This window comes from Medicago sativa, chromosome 1 (genome assembly GCF_051527215.1).
Source record: "Medicago sativa cultivar Bolivia chromosome 1, Bolivia_mono, whole genome shotgun sequence".
Lineage (NCBI taxonomy): Eukaryota > Viridiplantae > Streptophyta > Magnoliopsida > Fabales > Fabaceae > Medicago > Medicago sativa.
The window spans coordinates 93,590,784-93,616,789 of NC_140749.1; the positions used below are offsets into that span (position 1 = coordinate 93,590,784).

The window sequence follows — 26,006 nt, forward strand, 5'->3', positions numbered from 1 at the left end:
ACAAACTTGAAATTATGTTCATTTTAAATTGCTAATAAGTAAATGGAAGACTCTTTCCTAAAAAAAAAAGGAAAAAAATAGAAGACTCGTGCATTGATTGATTCTAATAAAGAGGATACAAACTTGAAAAAAATCAATTTAATAATAAAGAGGATACAAACTTGAAAAAAATGAATTTAATTATGAAAATTGAAAACAATGTTCCGACATAATCATTTTCAAAAAAGAATGAAAATGCTAAATCTACTTTTGGAAAATTGTTAAAGAAAATAGTGAAAAATATTGAATATTACCGGTTTAATCTTACGTTGAAAACAGAAAACATGAGAAGTAAACAATATGCTAATAGAGAAAAACTTACTTAGAGACAAACCTAAATTTAAAAGGGTTAGGTATACTCACACAATTTTTTTTTTTAAGGTAAAATGACTTAATGGTATTAAATGATGTGACAAATTTCTTTGTTGTTTAATTTTTGCTATTGTTGTATATAAAGAATTTTATTGACTACTATTATGACATTCTATATACAATAATTGTACTAGAAAAATAATCAAATCCTTTCAAAACTCGATATAGCAATAGGTCTTTTTTTCTTTTTTTTCCTCCAGACAACATTTAACTTAGTCACTGTAAAAGTTTGATGACCAAATTAATCACACGTAATCTTTCAAACCAAATAATTATAGGAAAGCATAGCTTTTTTCCTCTTGTCTTCCTTGCTATTTTACTCGCGTGAGGGGGTGGAGTAGGTTGTTTGGCTAGGTAAAAAGAGTCGGTTTTGCCAAGTTGATAAGGAGTTTGGTCGAGTATGAAGATTACAATCTGAACTAGTAAAGGATTTATGCCGGTTCACAGCTACCAAGCATAAGACTTGCAAGTGTGAAATGCTTAAAATAATGGTGGCATTTATCATGGAAAAGGTTAATCCTTTCCCACCATGGGAAAGTTGGATTTTTACCATTTGATCAAAAGAAGACCATAGTATTATTATGCTCTCTCAACATTATATTTTTTTTACACCATCTTCCCTAACCATTCTCTCTTCTCTCTCACCCACCACTTGGAGCAGCTCATCCACCACCAACCTCACTATCACAATAACACTTCACTTACCAATGGCTTCTAATTGAAAATTGAAAATAAAAAAAATTAATGTAAACATAAATCATCATCAAACTCAAATATCCAAGTCATAAAACTTATAACAACTATTTCACTTAAAGATCCAAATTTTTATACTGTTAATCGGTGTTTTATGCAAATTTGAATATTTATTTCGAGTTAGTTGGCAGGACGAATCTAGAACACTTGGATTCCTATTTCCTAGTAGTACTAGATACTATTAAAGCATTAAAATCATCACCAGCAATGCTGAAAACCAAATAGCAAGCTCTAAAAAAGTGGGTATATTGCCAAAAGAACGCAAAATTACAAACATAAAAATATCAAAATAACTAGGTGGTCTTGTATTGATAAAAAAAAAAAAAAACTACAGTGTTCGATTTCTCAAAAAAGGCAAGAAGTGGAGGAGAACTGTGGTGAAGGTATATGATAGGAAATAAAAGAAATATAGTGTGGAGAAATATAGGAAATAAAAGAAATATAGTATGACCTAACAGAAGCTATGAATAGTTACAATTTTTATGGAGTGTACCTTCAATTACATGAAAATTGTTTTTTGATTGTTTTTGATTTTAATTTTCTGGGTTTTTTAAGAACAACTTGATGAAGATGAAGATGGATATGGGTTGAAGATGATGAGGGAAAAATATAGTGTGGGCAGACCATCATAAAATGTAAACTCTTCTTTAATCTAGTGGTCCAAAAAAACTTTCCCATGGTGGGAAAGGATTCAAGTGTCCCATGGTAAATGCCACCTAAAATAATAAGTCGAAGTAAAACATATTTTTTAACTCGTATTATAAATAAAGAAACAATGTGAAATTGCAGCCATAAGAATAGTGTGAAATAGAGAGGCTAATTTCACTGAGTATCTCCTAAAAAAATTAGGTTTAATTGCACTTTTGCCCCCTATATTTTGCCAATTGTGCGATTTTTCACCCTATTGTTTCAAACAAGCGATTTTGCACCCTATATTTTACAAATTGTGCGATTTTGCACCCCATTGTTTCAAACGAGCGATTTTGCACCCCATAGTTTTCCCCCTTTCTGATTTTGCACCCCAAAAAATCATAAAAATATTCAGTTTTTTTTCAAAAAATTAAAAAAATTAGAAAAAAATCAGAAAATATAATCAGATTTTTTTTAAAATTCTGGAATTTAATTTTCAAAATACAAAAAAAAGTAAATATTCAAAATTTTAAAAAAATCTGACCTTTTTTTAAATTGGTATCCAAATTTTTAAAAATTAAATTTTTTTCCAGAATTTTTTAAAAAAATCTGACCTTTTTTTAAATTGGTATCTAGATTTTTAAAAACTAAATTTTTTTCCAGAATTTTTTTAAACAAATCTGACCTTTTTTTAAAATTTTGAAAATTTACTTTTTTTGTATTTTGAAAATTAAATTCCAGAATTTTAAAAAAAATCTGATTATATTTTCTGATATTTTTTTAATTTTTTTCGATTTTTTAAATTTTTTTGGAAAAAAACAGAATATTTTTTTGATTTTTTGGGTGCAAAATCAGAAAGGGGGAAAACTATGGGGTGCAAAATCGCTCGTTTGAAACAATGGGGTGCAAAATCGCACAATTGGCAAAATATAGGGGGCAAAAGTGCAATTAAGCCAAAAAATTATTTTAAAATCATTCCTTATCTCTTAAATACATTAAAAATAGGGTTAAATATGTTTTTGGTCCCTATAAAATTGGAAACTTTTAAGTTTAGTCTTACTTAATTTTAATAGGTTTTTTAGTCCCTACAAAAAAAAAATTTATTTCTAATTTTAGTCTCAGTTACAACAAAGTTTGTTTAATTATCCTTAAACTCTTAAATTTTCGTACGATTTTTTTGAGACAAGTTTAGAATACTATGAAAGGTTTATTAACTAAAATTTAAAAATTTTTAACATGAAATGAATTAAATAAGAATTTTTTAAAACGACAAAAGTTAAAGATAAAATTAACAAAATCTGGACGTAGAAATCAAATTTTGCGACAATTTTTTGCAGAGGAACTTTTAGTAATGTTCTTAACACGTCTACAAAATATTGTTCAAAAACTAAAGAGTTTAAGCATAAATTAAACAAATTTGAATTGAGGAGGAACTAATACTGAGTGCAGAAAATTTTTAAGGACTAAACTTAAAAGATCCCAATTTTATAAGGACCAAAAACATATTTAACCCTTAAAAATATCAGTCACTTAATTTCAAAGTTTTTTTCATAGATAACAAAACGATAAATAATCATTAAAATTCGCACATAAATAAAAGAGTCAAAATTCAAAGTTCAATCAAGATACTTAATCTAACAATGTAACATTTTTTCGCAAAACAATGTAACATTTTTATCAATTAAGTTATGAAATCTAAACCCAAATGAAATATGAAAAGTTGAGGCTGCAGCAAATAACAGCTATAAGGAATTCTGTCAAAAAAAAAAAAACAGCTATAAGGAATTAAAAAAATAATAAATAAAAAAAAAAAAAAAAGCGGAAAGAAAAAGATAGAAGAAGAAGAAGTTGGAAAAAGAAAGCACACGAGATTGGGAGCAAGCACACAACATCACACGAAAGCAGGTGCACGCTTTACTGTCTGGAACAGAACAACTTTTACCCAAGCACATTCTTTTCCACGCACCTTCTTCTTCTTCTTTTTATCTCTTACTTACACAACTCAGATAGATAGACTCATGAATATCTCGCTCTTCTATTCTATCTCGTGACTTCTTCTTTCTCTTTCTCTCCATAATCATCAAATTAACTAACTAACTTCTCTATTCTTCCATTCCACATGATTTTTATTTCTCACCACCATGCGTTCCCCTCAGCCACTTCACAACGGCGTCGCTGATAACAACCGTTCACCCTCCGCCCCTCGTTTCCACTCCACCGTCGCTGAACACAAACTCCGTCGTTTCAATTCACTTATCCTCGTCTTCCGTCTCACCTCTTTTTCATTCTCCCTCGCTTCCTCTGTCTTTATGCTCACCACGTCTCGCACCGATGATTCTCCTCACTGGTACCACTTCGACACCTTCAGGTAACTCACTCTCTCTTTCTTCTCTGTCACTCAATTTTTAACAAAAATCAATTACCTAACAAACAAATTGAAATTCAGATTCGTTGTTGCTGCGAATGCGATTGTTGCTCTATATTCTCTATTCGAAATGTGTGCTTCCGTCTGGGAAATTTCAAGAGGAGCAACACTTTTCCCTGAAGCGTTGCAAGTTTGGTTTGATTTTGGCCATGACCAGGTCAGTAACATACTCCACAATTTTCTATCTATTAATTCTTCGATTCTCTCTTTATGCGTTGTGACGGTGGTTGTGACGCTGGTGCAGGTGTTCGCGTACCTGCTATTATCGGCGAGTGCGGCGGGAACATCGATGGCGAGGACGTTAAAGGACATGGACACGTGTACGGTGAGCAATTCGTTCTGCGTGCAAACGGACATAGCAATAGCGTTAGGATACGCGGCGTTTCTGTTTCTAGGGTTTACGTCGTTGTTATCTGGATTCAGACTCGTTTGTTTCATATTAAACGGTTCTCGTTTTCACCTCTGAATATTTTCCGATGAGTTTTGCGTGGAAACGACGTCGTAGAGGAATGCCGGAGGGGAATATTTGGGTGGGGTCAGGACCAGTGTTTTATTGGTACTCTCAATAGGATTTGTGATGTGATTTGATTTGGGTCAACTTGATTGGTAGATGAAGAAGAAATCTATGAGTTGAAAATATGCGCGTGACTTTGATTTTTGAGCCCATACTACACTTCAGTAGATTATTGTAGCTAAAGTATTTTGTACCACACCTATTCTATTCCAATAATTCTATTCATTTTTCCACTTAATTTCATGTGCTGGTTAGATTTTATTTTTTAAATTAAGTAGATAGCACCTCAATTATCTACTAAAGTTTTAACTCAATTGATAAAAAAAATATTTAAATCGAACTTGTGTGTGAGATTACTAACTAAACCGCTTATCAAAATCGGAGTATACACCTTATCGAAAAATAAATAAAAGTTCTGACTATACATTGAGTCAGATTTTTGCCACTTATCTATATCACTCGTGTTTATTTCTCTCACAAATTGTTAGTAAATTAATTGTTAGGGCAGATATTAACGATTTTGCAAATAAAAAATATTTATTGATAAAAATTAATTTTTAAATTTTTTTAAAATAAATTAACATAATTTTCAATATAGAATTTACACCGCAAGTTCTTTAACATATGCTTTAGAGCGCATTAGCATGTGTTTTAGAGCACATGTTAACATTCTCAATAAATAATTTTAGACTCAGATTAGTGACTCGTTTTCCTTCACGTATTTTGTTCATACTCTGATCTCCACCTCCCTGCAATTTGCTTGTTACATCAATGGGCGAACTTGAATAATGGTTGATGTAACTGTCAACGACGAAGACCTTTTAATGCGGGTGACCCGTGGCTAATTGATGAAGGTGGTGTTTCAAGGTGCATATTTCTAGTACGGGATGAAAGAATTATACGACGACGACTCAATGTGTTGTTGCAAGTTTGCCGATGTTCATAGTTGTTGTGCAGACAACCACACCACATCTGAGCAGACATTCATTACCCGTACTCGACAGATCTTTCCTTTCCAACATTGGATCCCTGTCACAAGCAACAGAGCCATTAGCGATGGTGTCACTAGAAACTTGAACAGCCAAGAAGCCTAATTGCAGAGAAAGAGATGCCGAATATGAGCCTTGAATAGGCAAAGAAATCATGGAAAGGAGGGTATATGAAATCAATAGTCTGAGGAGGTGTTTTGTGGGTTGGTTTCATCAATGTGTGAAAAGAGAGTGATGAAGACGTGAGTGTGGATGGTTTTCATTTATTTTTTCTTCGATTCAATTATTTTACTAAAATATAACAAGGCAAAATGGTTGATTTTAATTGAATATCTTTCTAAACATACATTACATTGTACGTGCATACGCTTTATTCTTATAGATAAACAATAAATCAACTTGATCTACACCACATTTGTAATTATGCATCAACTTTTTATCGATGAAAATCGATAGGTTGACTTAATGTTGACTGACTCGCTTATGACTGTATTTTTAATGGGTCAAATAGATTATTGAGTTAACATAGCTGCAAAATTGAACAAGTTGGTTCAATGGGTCCAACCAATACAACACTCCAAAGTGCACCATGATCTAAGTTGGTTTGAATTTACTAGTTCTCTTGACATTAGTCCCCGTGGAAGTTTCTACATCAAAACTTAACTTCCAAAATCATTGACCATTTGGACATGATCGGTTACTAACGTTTGAAGTGTAGAGAATGTTTAAACTCACTCAATGTGACATTTACCGAAAGAAAAAATAAAAACTATATATGGAAGCAAAAAATAAGAATGATGAAAAGGAAAGGGATCCATTTCCCTACTAAATTAGGATGTCCATCTATCATTTATTGTGCATTTTTTAAATCAGGTTAATCAAGCTTCACAACAAAAATCATGTTTACTGTTTATTTTTTTAAATCATGTTAATCCAAGAAAAAACTATCGAAAATATACAGCAAATTAATAGGGAGTCCCATAAAAACCACATGTTTCTTTCACACCAGAACGGTGATCTTGATTATATTAATCGTTATTTTCAAGTTAAAAGCAGGTTTGAGATTGTATAATACACTCTTCACAACATGATTACAGGCTTTGTCATAATCTCCTTCACAATGGGAATATTGGTAGCATATCAGTGACTTTTTCATGCTGGCATTTCTAAAAACTCACACTATTAGGACAATCACTGTCCCAAAAAGACAAGAAAACCTCAACATCATCATGTCAACATTCTCAAGTAATACATGGATCCCGATTCCCTACCGCCAACGAATCCTAAATTCACACGGTCAAGTAAATCTACGTTATAGAAAAAAGATCCAATGGTCGACAGTTAAAATAAGATTTTGAGATCTAGACAATTTAATTTTTTGAAAATTGCTGTTCACACATTAGAGAAGGCTGGGACACACATGTAAAATACGCTTTTGCCCCCTCGGCAGTTAACTGTCGAGGAATTTGAATTCCGGCTGCAGTTAACTGCCGAGGAATTCCTCGGTAGTTAACTGCCGAGGGAAGCATTTATGCAGACAGCAGGTTCTGCATTAATGCTAAGCATTTCCAAACCATTTTTCGGCCAGTTTTTACCTGTAATTTTACCAGAGCATTTCCATATGCAATTCAAATTATACAACAATGAAACTCGGTCATAAACAAGAAAAATACAATATCTTTTACATATGTCCATAATTAAATCAAACCGACATTTGGTTCAAACCACACAAAAGTTTGAAATTCATCAAAACGGAACATAGTGTCCATAATCAAACAACACATTACAAGTCATTACACATCATTAAATTAAATCCCTACTTACATTCATTACAATTGCATATGGAACGAACATATATATATAATACATTATTTTCCACCATATTCCTAAACATAAATCCGACATCGCTATCGTCTTTAATAAGCCAAGGCATATAGCTTGCCGTTTTCCATGCGAATTCATCTCTATCTTCTCCTAGGTCTATCATTGGCATTAGAGCAGACAAGTGGCGTGTATATTGATTTTCACCAAGATGCTCAAAATAAGTGTTAAGTTGTGTCTTCAAATCATCAATAGAGTCCGTCGGTGTTATCATAACCTTAACCGTCTTTTTAAACGCGCAATACCTAACACGACCTTCAATTCTTGCAACCTCTGACATGTTTCACTTGACAAAAGCTTTAACAAAATAATCATAGATTAGAACAAAATTAAATGGAATGTAATAACGAATAAATCAAATGCGTAAACATTAATAAGCTATAAATAAGTATTGCACTGGTTTCAAGTCAATAAAAGTCATATTATCATATATATCAATATCATTTACATAATGTTACTTATATATTGGCCACAAAAAATTGGCATTACAATTTTGACCCCAAAATATACGTCGGTGTAATTTCTACCAAAAAAAAGGACTAACACCGACAAAAAAATCCCTAGTTAATTGCCAAGTGATTGGAGAAGATCAAGTGACATAAAATCTTCCTCATCTTCCGCAATAACTTCAAATTGTTGCTTTGGTTTTTCGGGAGTGTCCAACAGAATAGGCGCCGTTTTGTTTGATTCCTTTTGTGGTTTTGGCAGTTTGTTTCCACTTTCAATAGCCATGAGCTTTCGGAACAACTCATGTTGATCCAAATACTCATCTTCCCAAGTCACTGCATCTTGTTTCTTGTGATTGTGCCACTCCGTAGATGATGGAGGTAGTGGACAACCATTCCTCAAGTAAATAAGCACAAAGTGATTAGGAATTACCCCAAGGCACATGATGAGAGTTTTTTGCTTACCCGGCGGTGGTGGCCCTCTTAGTGGAAAAAAAGATTCCGAGTTACCAAGTTCAAGATTTGTCAACACAACCACACACCTTTTGTAATAATTGGCAACAATGTGCCCCATGTCCGGAAAAGTCAACCACTTATCAACAAGATGTGCACAAATTTTTGTATTTGCGGGAGGATGTAAGCCATTTAAAATGTAGTTATAACGATCCTCACCCGCAAATACTTCAACATAATCATCTCTATGATCTTTTAATTCTTGAATAAGATGTGTACGAATCATGAGATGATTTTGTTCGGTTAAGCCCATGAACTCGGCTATAGCCCGGAATCCACAATGTCCATCGCCAATAACATCCACCACTTTTTCAATAAATGGAAGCATGAAGCGTGGCATATAATCAATAGGCCTCATAACCGGGATAACCTTAGGCTTTGGATACCGAGAAGGTGGTGGAAGTGGGGAAATTGGTGTTTTACCAAGACGAGCACCTTTTTTCCTTTTATATGATGATGTTGTTGGTGATGGTGACGGTTGACTATCCGGATTTTGGGAATCAACAACCTCCCAAGAAGAAGGGATCCGGCTAGTGGATGTAATTCTTCCTTTAGACCTCGCAATGTCCACTTTTTTCTTGGCTCCCTTGGTTGTTGCTTTTTGTGGTGGTGGAGACATCATGGTGGTTTCAGGAAATGCCAATTGCCGCAAAGCCTCCTTGACTTCAAGCTTCATTTGGAAAGGGAGTTTCTTGAGACGTTCTACAATACCCTTCAACTCATCATCCACCGAAAAACCAAGTTCATTACTTTCTTCTCCCATGCGTAACCTTTGCCAATGGTGGTGTATCTCATCCAATAAAATTGGCTTTTCTTCAAGGAGTTTAGTTGCAATTTCGCATGCACATGGTAAGCCGTAAGATGTCCTTTGAACACAACCACAAATTTCCTTGTTCATGCACAATGTTTCCCTACAACGTGACTCTTCCATAGCAATGTTGTCCAAAGCATATCTAGACACATGACCACCTAAGCCGGAGTACAAAGTGACATCTTTGAATCTATGTTCCAACACGGTAACGCTCTGACCAAAGGCTGTTTGTATCGCAGTGTGTTGAAGCAACAACATGTTATGTATTTTCTCCCAACAAGTACCCAAATCACCCACACTATTGTCTAAATATTTCTTCACCAAAGCATGAGCCGATTCTACCCTATTGGTGGATCTACAACCAAGATGCAACACACGGCCTGTCCATACCCTCACTATTTTCTCCTTCACTTCATTCAAGGTGGTCATGGCATAGGCTAGGAAAGGTGGGAAATCACTACAAGCATCTTGGAACTCCACTAATGCATTTGCATATAACTCTTGAGTGGACGATTCAACCATATCTTTCCATGCCCTCATGATCTTCTTGACAACATCGCGATTACTCACCTCTTTCCCATCCTTTTTTCCCATAGGATATTTACAATCTAAGACGCACCTTTGTTTAACATTTGCTTGCACATGAAAGTAACAATTCATACCATAACTTTCCAGGAAAACAATTCCAACCGCTTTCATCAAAGACCCATCTCTGTCGGTAACAATCACCTTAGGCATATTCATCTTTGAAGTAAGAAGTTTACGCAACATTTTTAAAACCCAAACAAAGTTTTCCTCTTTCTCATGCATCAAGAATCCAAACCCAACCGAATATGTCAAATCGGTCGAAGTTACCCCAACTACCTCAAACATTGGCATCTTATACAAGTTAGTTTTGTAGGTGGAGTCCATAACCAAAACCGTTGGAAAATTGTTAAACAACTTAACGGATGTTGGATGAGCCCAAAAGATATCTTCGATTGTATTACTTTCACCATGTGTTCTTGAGTAATAAGTATAGTTGTGCTCCTCCAACTTCGAGATTAGATATTGCAACGGCTTCTTGTCACCTCTATTTGCCTTCCATATTTTTTGACGTTCATTGTACACTTGCTTCACATTTGTCATGCAATGTGGTCTTTTGTTCTTCAAGTGTATCAAAATATTTCTTGGAAGCATCTTGCTCTTGGTCAAGTCATGTACAATCTTCTTGTCATCCTCCTTTAATCTACCGGCAAGAATGTGTCCTTCTAAAGCCGGCTCCATCGCATGGTTGTGAACTCCATTAAGAATGTTCAATCCCCATTCCTTTGTTTGCGTACTTTGATATCCACTAATCATGAACAAGCACCCGCATTTTCTTGAGCCCGTTGTCGCATGCTTTGGTTTTTTTTTAGGCACTTTGTGAGCTCCACTCCTTTCACACACTAGGCGGAATATTGGATGGATCAAGCTTGATCTTTGTGTAACAATTGTAAATCCCGCCTTATTTGCTTGACACCGTACCCACCCAAGCAATTCTTCTCTATCTTGAAACTTAATGTCGTCAGAAAAAAAACCTAGCCGTGTCCACTTCGTGGGCTTGAAGTGGGACGACACCGGGGCTAACATATTTAGAAGCTTCAACATGGACGGAAGCTCCATCAATGTTTGGTTTGACTTCAACCTTAGGCGGTTTGACATCTCCGGAAATTTGGACAAAATTACGTTTTGTCTCTCCCGAAACATCTTCCGCGTTCTCGGTCATTACTATAATTAAACAACACAAAAATATAAATTAACAACTTACTAATGCATAAACATCAATGCCATAATGAACTAAAACAAAAAAAACAAAGAAAAAAACAAAGAAAAAATTTTTTGGAAAAAATGGCAGTAGCTGCCATTTTTTCGTTCCAAAATTTTTTCCTAAGTGTTCCTCGGTAGTTAACTACCGAGGTTTTCCTCGGCAGTAAGGTACCGAGGTTTTCTTCGGCAGTAAACTACCGAGATTCCCCATGACAGTGTTACGTAACTGACGTTGTAAAACTACCATGACAGTGTTACAAATCCAAAAAATAAACCGAATAAAATGCACAATACCTGTTTTTTTACGTCAAAAGTGTGTTGAATCATCCTATGCTTGATGCTTGAATCATTTTGGAGCAAGATTTAATGAAAAATAATTTAGGATTTTGGGTTGGATTGGAGTTGTATGGAAGGTGATGAGAAAATAGTGTGTAGGGGGAGCAGGTGACTGTTTCATCTGATGAAACAGCTTTCCTCGGCAGTTAACTACCGAGGAATTCCTCGGCAGTTAACTGCAGCCGGATTTCAAATTCCTCGGCAGTTAACTGCCGAGTGGGTAAAAGGGTATTTTACATGTGTGTCCCAGCCATATGGAATGTGTGAACAGCAATTTTCTAATTTTTTTTCAAGGGTTTAGATCACCCCTGCAGTAACTACTCTCCGTAATTAGTGTACACCAAGTGCTAAGGGGGTTCACGGTGGTTGGTGAAGATCCTTCATCAATGTGTAATGTGTGCATTCAAAAACACTTCAATGTTCAAACCAGTGACATTTCAATTAGTTTTGAGGATATTTCTCTGAATGAGAGTGACTGCCTTGTGTTTTGGGGTGTCACGTCCTATTTATAGACCCTCGGACGTTTATGTGGCGTGATGGACATGTGATTGTTGGATCAAATGAAGGACACGACTTTTCACTTGTTCGTGTGGACACCTTATTGGGCCTTAGTAGCAATAGTGGACTTTAGGTCCGACGGATTGGGGTTTGGTTTGGTCTGGCATAGTATCCCCCAAAGTCAATGGTTTGTGGCTCGAGATGAGAAGTTTGTAGTCTTCAGATGTACGGGTGATCTTTACGCTGTTTTCAGAAGATAGGGAGTGTGAAGCGTTTTGATTCGGGTGTAGCTTTGTATGTAGCACAAGATGTGATATGTTGTTTCAATAATGCTTTAAATTCTGCATGTAATCACTGTCCTCGCAAAATTCCTTTTTAGTAGATGTTTTAATGATGAAAAATGTAATTGTATAAAGATCATATTGGTTTTGTTATGTCATCATTGTCCTCGCAAAATCCCTTCTTAGTAGATGACGATATCATATATGAATCATGGGTTGAGACAGTGCAAGAAGAGTTATCTTAGTTTTGCAAGAATCAAGTTTGGAATCTTTTCTATAATCCTCAAAGTCAAACAATCATTGGAACAAGATGGGTGTTCGGAAACAAATTTGACGGAACAAATCTATACATATTTATAAATATCAGGAGTAATATTTATACTACTAGATTGAACCACCATGAGAATACTACATAATATGTTATGAATGTGTCATAAGTTATTATCATATTGATAATGATATATACCACTCTTAGACCGGAAACTACTATGATCCTTAGATCTGGACTCAAGTGTTTTATTGTCATTAAAATATTGTCTGTAAAAAGATAACTATAAAGCATGATATTGGGTACTTGATGAATCGTGTTGAGAGACATGAGTGACTTAGATGAGATTTGCCCCTCCTGCATAACAGGAAATAATTTTAGGTATATCGTAAGAATATGGTTGTAAAATGCATTGACATGTCAATCTAAGTTAATATGAGATATTTGACTTATTCATTACTCAATATATTTCAGAATCAAGAAATATAAATATTGAACTATACAAGAGTGACACAATCTATACTTTGTGTTCAATATAAATATAAGGGCAAAGAGATAATTATGCACATGATAGTTTTTTTTTACAACCTATACACATGATAGTTATCATGGAAAAGTTTTGTCAGATCACATGACATTCTCGTCACTTGGGCGGGAATGACGTATTTTTACATGTCTGTCGATGTTTATAGTATTGAATATTATATGATTTAATATTATTACTAATGTTACGAGAACATACGGTGTCACACACGAATGACAGATAGATGGGAGAAAATAAATAAAACATTTATAATTAACAACAAAAATATGATTCCTTAAAAAAAACAAATATATGATATTGAAATAATTTTGGAAGATATATTTTACTTAAATTGGATTTAAATAAAATCAAAGATATGGTTTTGAAATTGTTTGAAAAGACATATTTTAGATTCAAATAATATCAAAGATATGATTTTAAAATTGTTTCAAAGAGATATATATTAGATTCAAATAAAATCAAAGATGTGATTTTGAAATTGTTTCAAAAAGGTATATTTTGGATTCAAATAAAGTCAAAGATATAATTTTGAAATTGTTTTAAAATATATATTTTGGATTTAAATCAAATCAAATATATGGTTTTGAAATTGTTTCAAAAAAATATATTTTTTATTTAAAAATATATGAGGTGCACGTAAGTGAGTCTATAAATAGAACTCACATGTGTTGAATATCATACACCTTTTCCCGAAATCCTTCCTAACTAAAAAGAAACCCTGGTCTCTTTGAAGCTCTGATTGACTTGGCGCACTGGTCACTTGAAAAGGTTTATTCGTGTGGATTGAGTAGAGGCATCGATACTTTGCTTTGCTCGTGATCGAAAGCGTTTCAACAAACAAAGTGTTTCATCAACCCATTTTCTACACTTCAAAAGGTAACATTCATATCACTAATTCATGACAAATTTGTATTGATCCCGAGAAAATAAATTTTAATTATTCGCTTCTGTGGTATAAAAGTCAATTACCAAACCATGAATCAGATTAGTTTGTTCATCCCTTCAATGGTATTCGAATCAATTATGATATCAAGAATCAGATTGGTTTATTTACTGTGTTTTGTGATTTAATTTGACTAAACATGTCGAATAAATTAAATAATGAAGAGAAATTATAATTGACATCATGATTGTATATTTAGATGTTTGATGTTGTTTGAGCTTCGTGACCGTAACCCTATCTTTTAGTTGAAAATAAACAAGATTTTAGTTTGAACATTATTTTGCTATATATTTTACCTTAGAAATCTAGTCTTTTTTTAAATTAAATTTTAAAAACGTATAAAATAAATTCATGTTAATATTTTACAATATAATACAATAGTTTATTTTTATTTTTTATTTCAAAAAAAAACACAATAGTAAAATGTGGATCGGTGTTTTTATGCTAGGATATATTTATTTTACAAAAAAAATTGAGGAAGGAATTTTTTATTAATAATTAAAAGTGACACTTTTTTTAAAGGATAAAAGTGACCCTAATGACTATATAACTGTCTAGTGTGAAATTCAAATTATGTTCACGGAGATAGCAAATTCAAACTCTAATCAGCCAACTAACAAACTTTAATGTTTCCCATAAAAAAAATGCGAATGCTTAAACAGTGAAAATTACTTTTTTTTTTTAATTAGTTAGTTTCTTTTAAAAAATAAATAATAACAAAGTAGTTTTACAAAAATTCCTTTTTATAATATATGGAAATCTTCTATACTATATACAAAGGAAACTACCCCTTTCAGCTCTTTTGGGCTGACTTTTTCTTTTCAAAAATGCCCCCAATTTTCAATACAAATAACACATGTAACGAATAGATAAAAATAAATTTAAATATTAAAAAAAAAATGTAACAAACACAGGTATGAATATATATATATATGTTTGGTTTTTTTTCTTTATCATTAAAAAAGTGTAACAAACTAGATGAATATATTTATACTTACTTTTTCATTGTCTCAATTATACTCTTAAATAGTAACTTTTTCTATAATAAAGATTGTTGTTGGTGTCATTAAAAAATATATATTTAAATTATATTTTTTTTTTGTTATATTGTTGGTGTCATTGAAATAGATAATCATGGTTAGTTTGATTTGTTATAACTTGAAAGCAACAAACATTTATATTTTTAATTTTATATCATAAGAACATGTTTAAATTTTTTTACTATTTTTTTAACTGTTGTATTTTTGTTTGTAGAATGGGTCGTGGAAAAATAACTATGAAATACATCAAAAATGCGAAAGTACGCAAACAAACTTTCAAGCAAAGAAAAGCTGGACTAATGAAAAAAATTTCCCAATACACTATCAAGTCCTGTGCAACAGCTTGTTTGATTGTGTATGATGATGATGATGGCAATAATGTGGGACCAATAACATGGCCAGAAGACCGTACAATGGTAAACTCCATGCTTCAAGAGTATGAGCATCAAAAGATTGAGAATACACCCAAGATATTTGATGTCAACGACTACTTTGAAATTAAGAAAGCTAAGGTTAAAGCTGAAATTACCAAAGTGCATAAAGATATCATCAATATCAAATATCCAACCTGGCATCCAAATTTGGTTAACATGGAAGCGAGCCAGCTCAGAGACTTAAGTGCTGTTGTAGATGCCAAGATTCAAGCTTGTAATCACAAAATCAACATGTTGAAAAGTGAGATGGTGGAAGAGAATGTTGTTTTGAATCCAAGCCCACTCAGTGTCATACATAGCATCCCTCAAATGCAACAACGCATCAATCATGTTAGTGAGATGGTGGATATGACCAATCATGCTGGTTTGCCTCATAATTCATCAACAAACCAACTTGATTTAAACATATGATTACTCGTAGGTGCTTCATATATAGTTTTAAACATATGACTAAATTATGCTTTTATCTTAGTTTCAAAGACACCACTAGATTTTAAGTTTTGTTTAGCATTTAATATGGTTTTAAGTTTTTTAACTTTCAGCTTTTTGTTTTGCTCTAGTATGGGTGTTTAAATGTTTTATCTCTTTTATGTTGTTTCTGTGTTTTGTTCGACTATGTCCAGTGGCGGAGCCACTTGTGTGTGAGGGGATGCACCTGCATCCCTTGGTTTTTTAAATTTCCACCCAATAATATGGTTTGTTTATACATTTACACATCCTGAAATTGTACTCATGCACCTCCTAAGACTCTCACATCAAACTTTGTTGACACACTCTACTTTTTAGGTCTAAAACATTGATGATGTTGTTATAGATGACAGTCATATACCTTGTTGCTTTTACATGTTGACTTTGTTATTTTTATTTAATATTTGTAATTTGTAATGTAACTACATTTTTTAATTATTTGTTATTTTTATTTAATATTTGTAATTTGTAAGGTAACTACATTTTTTTTAATTAATGTAACTAAATGTAAGAACCCAGGGAATTAACCAGACTCGAATAACCACTACTAGGAAAAGCAAAATTAGGGAGGAAAATTAGTGACGGAAAAATAAAATTCCTCACAAATTACTTGGTCGCAGCATTTAGTGACGAAATTAGAGAGGGATTTCACATTTTCTCGCTCTAAATTTACCTCACTAATTTTTGTTTATTAGTAGAGAACTTATTTGTAATCCTTAATTAATTAACTAAGCCACATTACCATTTAGCTGCTTGTTAAATTCAATCCTATAAAAATTTACTTCAAAAAAAAAAAATCAATCCTATAAAATTTATAGGGTTAACTAAGTTTTTCGTTTTTAAAAATATTGTGAATTTTGATTTTAGTTTCTAAAAAAAAAAACGAAATGTTTTTTGTTCTCACAATTTTTATTTTGTTTCATTTTTTGTTTCTAATAGAATAATTTTGACACGTCTTTGACATTTCTTGAGTATAAAATGAACATATATATGTTACAACAAAATTTGGTAAGACACGAGACGTATATCTTCACACATAGAGACATAATTGAAGTTTTAAAATTTTGCATCCCCTAAACCAGGGTCCTGGCTACGCCACTGACTATGTCTAGAGAAACTACATTAATATTTACTAGGTTTAAAGTTTTATGTGAACTTGATTTTGATCATCTTTACTTTAATGCATATAGTTACTTAATTTGAAGTAAGTTTCAAGTAATGTTCATGTTTACTTTGATGAACATTTGGTGTTCACCTTCAAATTCAATAGCAAAACCTTCTATTATCATTACACTTTTTTTTAGGGATATTATCATTACACTTGTTTAAAGGAAGTGCGAACAGAGACACATGTTGAAGTCATAAACATTATCACTGCATTATTTAAAGTTCGTATGAAAAATCATGACTAATCCTACTAACACTACTTGGATCCACAGGGAGTTTCTACTATGTATAATATATTCAACGTGAATTTAAAGAAGCTAGAAATCAGAGTGTGTCAACTATGTGGTAACCCCGTGTTTCTTTAATTTGCCAAATACAGGCCAACATTTCTTACATTGCATGTATTGATGTACTCCCTTCGGTCCTATTACTACACTTGTTTAAAAGAAGAGCGAATTGAGACGCTTAATATGTCGAAGTAACTGCTTTATTTAAAAGTTCCTGTGAAAAATCATGACTACTCCCAATTAAACTATTTGGATCCACTTTATGTGAAAGTTTACTATTTACTACATCCGTCCTTAATTATAAAACTCTTTTAAGAAATTTTGTCACTTTTTATAAGATTTATTTGTCATTTTCAACTACATTAATTATTTCTTTACAAGCACACCCCCTATTTATTTTACATCTTTTCTTTGTCCTTAATCAACTAACTCTCCCTTTTAAGGATAAAATGTTAAAATCAGTAGTAATTACAAACAAATTTAATACTACTACCAATTTTCTTAATTATCATGATTTGGTCAAAATGGTCATATAATGAAGGATAGAGGTATTATATTCAAATTGAGAAAATTAAAAGATATATATAATATATATTAAAAAGAAAATAAATAGAAATATGTGGAGTCTACTATGGAACCCTAAGTAATATAAGAACATAAATATGGTCCTTGCATTGGAGTAAAAATGAGCGATGGGTTCTTAAATCCTATGTGACATCTACACGCCAATAAAAAATGATTGAAGAACATAATTTTGGTTTAGAATTGTAGATGCTCTTAGAGAATCTAGAAATCAAAGTGTGTCGACTATGTTGTGACACCGCACTTCTTTAATTTGCCAAACACAGGCCAACATTTTATACATTACCTGTATTGATGCAATTGAGTGATGTTTTCAATAATTCTATGTCATTTGGTAGTCTAGCTCTTTTCTAGGCATTTGAAGTTGATGACATATTGACATCTCACTTCAATTAAAACCACGAACTTTATTCCCAAAAAGAAAAAAATCGAAATTTCTATTCAAAATTTCCATACATACACATGCATAATGCACGTAAATATTCTTGCACGTGTACTATGTTCCTATATATAAATATTTGTGTAAAGAAAAAAAAAATTGTGTACACATTGGCAAAAGAATTAGTTTTACATTACAGAAGTTGGTGAAAACAAAAATAATTCAGAATAGGGCAAAGCATCTAAGCTCCAGCAACTTCTTGAGCTTGTTTCGACTTCCCTTTACTTTTCAGAGTTTTCTTACCGACTTCCACTTCAGTTTGATTTTCAATCCTAGCAAAGATTGGTTGAGGTTGAGCCATGGCCTGGCCACCCTTAAGTCCACCCCACTTGGTATCTCTCTACAATGCAAAACAACTTAAATCAAACACTATAACAGAATTCGTGTATGTGTGTGCGTAAGATAGAGAGAGATACCCAGGTTGCTGCATCAAATTGGTCCCTGGAATAGCCAAGTTGTGCATATATTCTCGAACTCAAGCTCGGAGTAACAGGAGATAGTGCAATGGCAATAATTCTCACTGTCTCTAATATAATTACAAGGTCCTGCTCCAACATCATAAGTGAAAATTCTTTCTTAGGCATTTGCTTATCTTCAACCCAAACGAAAAGAAGTGACATATGGAATATGCTTATTATACTTGGTTAAGGACGAAAAACAAAGTTCAATTGCTGATGACAATACATGAAAAGCAAATTGATTAATGTGAGAAAAGAAAAAGGTGTTTAGTATTTGGATTTAATTTGATCAAATATCAATCAGGTAAAGATTTAGTGGAAACAAACCACAGAATCTATCTTTTATAATGTTACAAATATTATTGGCAAATAAAATACATTGATTAATCTAATGATGTTACTTTTTTGTTTAACGACATTAAGTTTTATACCAACATTTTATTTTATGAAGTTTATGTAATATATGTTCAAGGAGAATACCTTGGCAGCTGCTTCAGAAGCAGTACCTCCTTGCTTAAAGAGAGACCAAGGGGCACGCTCGTCCATATAGGAATTACCAGCATTACCAATCTCCAGAACAGCCTCACAAGCTGATGTCAGGGAGAGATTTTCATAGTGCATATGAGCTTTATCAACCTACAAAAGTAAATATTGATCAACCTTTGTGTTACAGGCAGCTCCCACAACTTATCAACGATGGTTGAAAGATGGATTTAAAATATATGAAGTTAGCAATTATAGAAACACAATCCAAGGGTCAGTTTGTTCTGTTATATTGCGAAATATAATATAAAACCACAGTTCTAGTAATTTAATGTTACATGTTATAACACGAAACAAATAACTATTTCATTTTTGTTAGGAATATAATAATGAAATAGAGTAACATGAATACAACTTTCTGGGCAGGGCTCTCACAGATAGAATTGTAACTAGCCTAAAACGATCTAAGTTGAATACCATATTTTTCTTCTTTTCATCTGTTTAGATTGTCTTATCCGGTGGCAGGTGAATTAAACACAGGACAAAATAGAAGAAACAGTTTGCATAACCTCAAACTGCTGCAAAAGGCATACTTTAAAATTTAGTAAAGATATTACAGAAATATTAGAGTTTCCTAGACTTTACCAGCCTTGCTACATTGTCCTTGAATGCATTTCCTTCTGCAACCACCGTGGAATCCACTGCCAGTGTTGATTGGCAGTTCTTTTTCAGAAGTCCTAGAGTCCTATTAAGAAGATTTCCTGCCAAAATAGTGAAAGAGGTTTTGCATTAGAATCATAGTAAAAATTCAAAACTAAAAGCAATATGCTGTTAGTGAATGTTACAAGCAATGAAAGTAAGGTGCTGTTAACGAATGTTACAAGCAATGAAAACAAGGCTCAAAGTACCAATTGTATTGGCAAGATGTGCATTTACAATATTGATGAAGCGTTCCTCTGAATAGTCCCCATCATTGCCAAATTCCACCTCTCTGAGGAAAAAGTATCTAACTGCATCTGTCCCAAACTTACTAACTAAATCGTTTGGTTCAAGCGTATTTCCTAGTGACTTGCCCATCTTCATACCATCCTAACATTTTCAAAATAAAAAGCACTGCTGCATGAGATAAAATTTAAATAAGAAACAGATTTATAAAACTTTGGTTAGTCATAGAAGGCCAAGTTTAGTTTATGGTCTTCATACCAACTATCAAATTACTTTTACTATTGTTGATGTTAAGTATAAATATAATTGTTTTCTGAGTTTAATAACTATACACCGATAATCTTAACAAGTTTACAAGGACGTCCAATCATATACCACCACCCTAATCACATTTTAACCAGATTTTAAGAAGTAATGTCATGATGTAGAAGATGGTGAAATATGATTTAACGCTTGTATAAAACTTGCTAACACTGTTGGTGTATAGTTATTGAACTCTTATTTTCTAAGGAATACATTTGAAGCATTACGGTAAAAAAATATATAAAGCATTAAGGTAGTTCAACATTTCTCAACCGTGTGCTCATTGCTAGGTGCCAATAGCCTGAAAGCATGTCAGTCCAAGTGGCCAATGCAACAAAGAAGCAGTGAAGCTCTGTAACTATTTTTTTTTAAAAAAAGCTTCTAAAAAATACAGATATTGTCATGTTTCCTATTTTGACACAATCGTTACCCAGTTTCCTTCAAAGTTCAGGAGTCGTTGAATTTGATTTTGTATATTTCCGATAATTATTTTTTTAAGATACTACTATTAGGTTGAAATGTACTTTACAGACATAGCAGAGATTGGACTGGCAACCGAGCAGCATTCTCGTTTTATTTTTTTGTAAGTACTCATAACACTTTCTTTGACTCTGTTCTCAGTTTCTACTACACTCTCGTTTGTTTCCTGCATGATTGAAAACTGAAGTGGTAATTGAGCAGTTCGGTTTGGTGTACAGTTCACAATGGTTTTGGTTTGGTTTTGACATTCACCAACAGTTCATCGCACAATTGCAGCGGTTTGGTTCAGTTCATATGAACCATATTTTTAGTTCAATACGGTTCAGTTCAGTTTTTTTCCCATGACTGAACCATGAACAGGCCTACTCAGCATTTCTTCTAAATAAGAGACGGAATTTAACAAAGTTACTATTTGCTACAAAGTTACCTCAAGAAGAAACATAAGATAATAAATAGGCCCGAGTACTAATACCTTTGTCAAGAATCCATGGCCATATACCATTTTGGGAAGGCTTAGCCCAGCAGACATTAGCATAGCTGGCCAATAAACGGCATGGAAACGTAGAATATCCTACAGAGTAACAAAGCCATTGATGAAATAATGAACTTGAATGCTTTGCTATTCTTTCTTCTCTTTTAATAGTAATCATAAAAGAAAACCAATGATTAATAACTATAAAGGGATGAACAAGACCATCACAAAAATACAGATGGATTTGGTGTGTAAGTACTCAAGATGGAGAATATCGAGTAGATCGAGATTTTGACTGAACAAGCATGATAGCCTTTTCCTAGTATTTGGGGTTGACTATAAGAGAGAATTATGACAAGTGGATAAAAATGGTAGCCAAACCATAGAAAATAAAAAGGAATTACGACATCCTTCTACCTTAACAAGTTATGAGTACAACAATTGTATATTTCTCACTTAAAAGAAAAGGAAAATGAAAAAATATGTTAAAAATAGACACTCGCACAGAGAGTGAGACAGACATTTAAAAAAATATGAAAGAAAATAGGAGACATACCTTACCAATCAAGTGCAGTGTAGCTGGCCAACCTGAAGAAACGGTGTTTAGTAAATCAGGTTGCTCCTGGTCATCAGCTAGTGCTGATATGTAGCTGCATATACAAAAAGAAAGGAAAGTAAAGTGTTCAACAAGAGTTTAGTAAGGTAATTGAGAATTCAATCAATGAAAGATATTATACAATATAGCAGAAGTGTGAATTTTTCTTTATCACTTTTCCATACAAATAATCGTGCATAATTTGAACTTAAATGTATTTCAACAAACTTATTTCGTTAAGCACCGATAATGATAATGTTAAGCAGAAACTGAAAGCTAATAGAATAGAGCCAGGGAAAGTTAGAGATGCACAAATTATTATAAAATAAAAGCTCTTACCCTAGTAAAGCATCAAACCATACATATATAGTCTGAGTCTTGTCACTCGGAACAGGTATGCCCCAATCAACGGATGCTCGGGAAATGGAGAAGTCCCTCAGGCCACTATTGATCCAGGTTTGAACCTAGAAATTTATATAGAAGAAATTATTTTTAAAGCCAAATAAATTATTAAAGAAAACCCATTTGAAGTTCTCCTGAAAGAGATGATATGCAGTTCGTGAAATACCTATCTCACAGGTGAAACTGCTGTAAAGCATTATTCCACTATTTTTGGGGAAGCATGCATGGGTGGGGATGTTTTTAAAACAAGCCAAATCAAAATTCAGATTGTTTTTGTATTTTTTTTCATACATTAAGTGATCGAATTCGGATTGGATTAACATACCAAATGATTAAATTAGATTTCAAGCTCAATAAGAGTGATAAAACAAGCCTGCCGACAAGGGAAGACAGAAAAAGTGAGAGTTAATCAATTTTGGATGCTATTGGTTTTTACAATCTTCTATACCGGGATGTATGACCACAAAATCACTTTAATGAAAACTATGTAGTTACACGACCTTAAGGAGTGCTAGCTGGTTGGAATAGTCATGAACTCGAACTCCAATAGCTGGTTGGAATAGTTTAAGACATCATGACTAGCCTACTCTATCAATTTGAATCATATAAGTTTTCATTCTGAACAGTCTCTAGTGAATGTGGTTAAATAAGTTCTGAAAGTAAATTTCAATGTAGCCCGCTTGAATTGCAGTATGTAAGAAATGTAACAGATAGAGGAAACTTTTATACGATACAGATAAGAGAAATATGAACCCCATATTCCTTTACCTCGTGTAAACGGAAAGATGGCTGCACAAAGTTTGGATTTTTATTCAAAATTTCCTCCAATGACTTCTGATATTTTGACAGTGCGAAAAAATAATTGTCCTCTTTCCTTGAAACACAAGGCTTAAGGTGGATCGGACAACAATTATTTTCAAGCAGTTCCTTCTCATCCTGCATCAAATAGCAATACATTCTTCAAGTAAAAATATGAAACTAAGATGAGAAACTTAAAAGAAAAAAGGCAACAATCTCAATCAAAATTTCCAATCATCAGATTGAGAGGCAGTTATCTATCTTCCAAATAAAGGATGGTAAATACAGAACTATTTGAAGTTCTAGAGGCAAGTAATCATACCCTTCTAAGTTAAGATCTTGTATAAATTAAAAAGAAAAAATTGCCAGTCTAAGAGTTAGAACCTCGAGTTAAAACTATCACCTTATATTCCTCACAGCTGACACAATAAATTCCCTCATAATCAGCTCGGTAAATGTCACCATTGGCAAGCACTCTCGAATAAAATTCCTTCACAATTGCTTCATGCTTGCTATCTGTTGTTCTAATGAACTTATCGTACGAAATATCTAGCTGCAATTAAAAAATTCATAAAAATAAAACACATCAACAAGACTTGAATAAAAGAGTTAATGAAAATTTTGGTCCTCAAAATTTTAGGGTGGAGCAATTTGGTCCTCAATTTTACGAAACAGCAAAGTAGTCCCATAAATCAAAGAACGTCAATCAATTAAAAACCATCTTTACTAAAAATGTATCAAAAGTTCAAAACCACGGAAAGACCTAATGTTTTACTTGAGTAGCCGATCTCTTGCTGCATCAAAACAAGCATAGAACCTCTAAGCTTGTGATGGTAAATTTGAAAAATGACTAAATCGACAGACATTGTTGCGTTAAGGGACTAAATAGCAATTTTGTAAATTTGAGGGACTAAATTGATGAGGCTTACAATATAAACGACTATAACGATGATTTACTAAGGGATGAAATGGAATTACATCATTCCAAAGCGTCTTGTAAGCTTGTGAAATGAGATTGCAATGGTCCGTAGGGGTGGAACCTTGAGCCACGGCAGCAGTTGCAATTTTCTCACCATGTTCATCGGTGCCGGTAATGAATATAACTTTCTTTCCCAATAGCCGCTATCAAATTAAATATAATCAAGTTAAAATTCCAAAGTTAGATAATAACTTTTTTTTTTTTTTTGAAGAAACCAGACTAACCCACAGAAGTTAGATAATAGGTACCTGAAAGCGAGCAATGGCGTCCGCGGCGATGGTGGAGTAAGCGCTGCCCATATGAGGAGGGGCGTTAACGTAGTAAAGAGGGGTTGTGATGACGTAGGGTTCGTCATCATTTGAGGAAGTGGAGCATTTGCAGAACAGAGCTGGTCTTGGAGAAGAAGGGAGATGGAAATAGGGTTTATTGGATTTGAGGTGAGAAACATTGGAACGAAGTGAAAGAATGGAGAGTGTGTTCTGCAACGAACAGTTCATTCTCACTGCCATTTTTTTGATGCTGCCTCCTCAAACCGGTTTCTTTCTTTCCCGCAGATAACATTAGTAAGCACTCAAGGGGGTTGGTTTTCTGCCCTTAGATGCATCCAATCCAATGGATTCAGATGCCTTTTGGTTTAACCTCCTGTTAAAAGTCCATTCTGCGCTGATCCTAGCCTTTGGATTAATCCAGAGAAAAGGGTAAAACAAAAAACTGTTCACACTGTCTTCTTCACCCAACTGCATCATCATTGCTACCACCGAGTCCACTCATTTGTATTTTTGGTAACTAGAGCACCCACATCCATGCCACTCATATGGGTGGTATAAATGGGTTCCACCTAATATTTTATATTACTTCACATTTCTCAATTATTTAAATCACTCAACTATATTTTCTAAATATCCATACCACTCTTCTAAAACTCTAAAATGGGTCCCACTAATCTTAGGTGGGAATGCATTGAAGTAGTACTTATCCCCAGGTACTAGGTTCGATTCCCACGGGAGGCAAAAACACTACTAGAGAAGGGGGGGTAGTGATTAAGCTTGTGAGTAACAGTGCAGTGCGGTGGGTGCAGTGCCTTGCGAGGGGCCCACCGGGCTGTTACAATAGACTCATTTTCGAGGCCTGATCTGACCTTTTTAAAGGCCTGATGAAGCCTGAAAGCCTATTTAAAAGCTTATTTTATGTTAAGGCCTCACAACACATGTAAGCCTACTCCTAAATAGGCCAAAACTTATTAAGGCCTAAAGCACACAAATATGTTTGATACTAAATAATGAATTCATATGAAGGTCTAATCACACCAATATATCAGCTATTAAGTAACCAATCATATGGAGGCTTATGTTTATGAAGAAAAAAACTTCAAAATTATCAATAATGGAAGATATATTATATATGAAAAACTTAATAGGTCGACCTGATGGGCTTAATAGGCTTTTTTGCAAGCATTAGCCTGACCTGTTTAATTAAATAGGCCTTATAAAAAGGTTGAGTCTGACCTTGTTAATAAACGAGCTGGACTGAGCTAGGCTTTAAATAAGCCAGGTCGTAGGCCCCTGTCGGACGGCCTGACCTATTCCCACCCCTACTTGCATGTACTAGACCTTTCACTCGTGATGACGCACGGGTCATATACA

The 26,006-nt window shown here is 33.5% G+C and overlaps 3 protein-coding genes across 3 annotated transcripts; 2 read left to right on the forward strand and 1 right to left on the reverse strand.

Annotated features, from left to right (window-relative positions):
- The first annotated feature begins 3,806 nt into the window (after window positions 1–3,806).
- On the forward strand, window positions 3,807–4,971 carry LOC146959335 (CASP-like protein 4C2). The gene is made up of 3 exons (XM_085740893.1): window positions 3,807–4,162; window positions 4,241–4,376; window positions 4,464–4,971. Exons 1-3 carry the CDS (start codon window positions 3,936–3,938, stop codon window positions 4,683–4,685), a joined length of 585 nt encoding a protein of 194 aa, XP_085597019.1. The 5' UTR covers window positions 3,807–3,935; the 3' UTR covers window positions 4,686–4,971.
- Window positions 4,972–15,286: 10,315 nt separating this feature from the next.
- LOC146959336 (agamous-like MADS-box protein AGL80) lies at window positions 15,287–15,916 on the forward strand. Its single transcript, XM_085753549.1, has one exon. The coding sequence runs from the start codon at window positions 15,287–15,289 to the stop codon at window positions 15,914–15,916; it is 630 nt and encodes a 209-aa protein (XP_085609675.1).
- A 2,499-nt stretch (window positions 15,917–18,415) lies between these two features.
- Window positions 18,416–24,892, reverse strand: OVA1 (methionyl-tRNA synthetase / methionine-tRNA ligase / MetRS (cpMetRS)). Its single transcript, XM_085740896.1, has 12 exons — window positions 24,612–24,892; window positions 24,363–24,506; window positions 23,788–23,937; window positions 23,355–23,522; window positions 22,524–22,648; window positions 22,146–22,239; window positions 21,590–21,688; window positions 20,298–20,478; window positions 20,035–20,150; window positions 19,387–19,542; window positions 18,865–18,993; window positions 18,416–18,788 (listed from the first exon to the last, which is right to left on the reverse strand). Exons 1-12 carry the CDS (start codon window positions 24,870–24,872, stop codon window positions 18,630–18,632), a joined length of 1,782 nt encoding a protein of 593 aa, XP_085597022.1. The 5' UTR covers window positions 24,873–24,892; the 3' UTR covers window positions 18,416–18,629.
- Window positions 24,893–26,006: the final 1,114 nt, after the last annotated feature.

What these genes read in the sequence shown, in the direction of transcription:
- LOC146959336 (XM_085753549.1), top strand. Translation starts at nt 15,287, where the DNA reads ATGGGTCGTGGAAAAATAACTATGAAATACATCAAAAATGCGAAAGTA.
- LOC146959335 (XM_085740893.1), top strand. Translation starts at nt 3,936, where the DNA reads ATGCGTTCCCCTCAGCCACTTCACAACGGCGTCGCTGATAACAACCGT. An exon ending in TACCACTTCGACACCTTCAG is followed by an intron (nt 4,163 to 4,240) that starts GTAACTCACTCT and finishes ATTGAAATTCAG; the next exon opens with ATTCGTTGTTGCTGCGAATG. An exon ending in TTGATTTTGGCCATGACCAG is followed by an intron (nt 4,377 to 4,463) that starts GTCAGTAACATA and finishes ACGCTGGTGCAG; the next exon opens with GTGTTCGCGTACCTGCTATT.
- OVA1 (XM_085740896.1), bottom strand. Translation starts at nt 24,872, where the DNA reads ATGGCAGTGAGAATGAACTGTTCGTTGCAGAACACACTCTCCATTCTT. An exon ending in ACGCCATTGCTCGCTTTCAG is followed by an intron (nt 24,507 to 24,611) that starts GTACCTATTATC and finishes TTAATTTGATAG; the next exon opens with CGGCTATTGGGAAAGAAAGT. An exon ending in CATCTTTCCGTTTACACGAG is followed by an intron (nt 22,649 to 23,354) that starts GTAAAGGAATAT and finishes ATAAATTTCTAG; the next exon opens with GTTCAAACCTGGATCAATAG.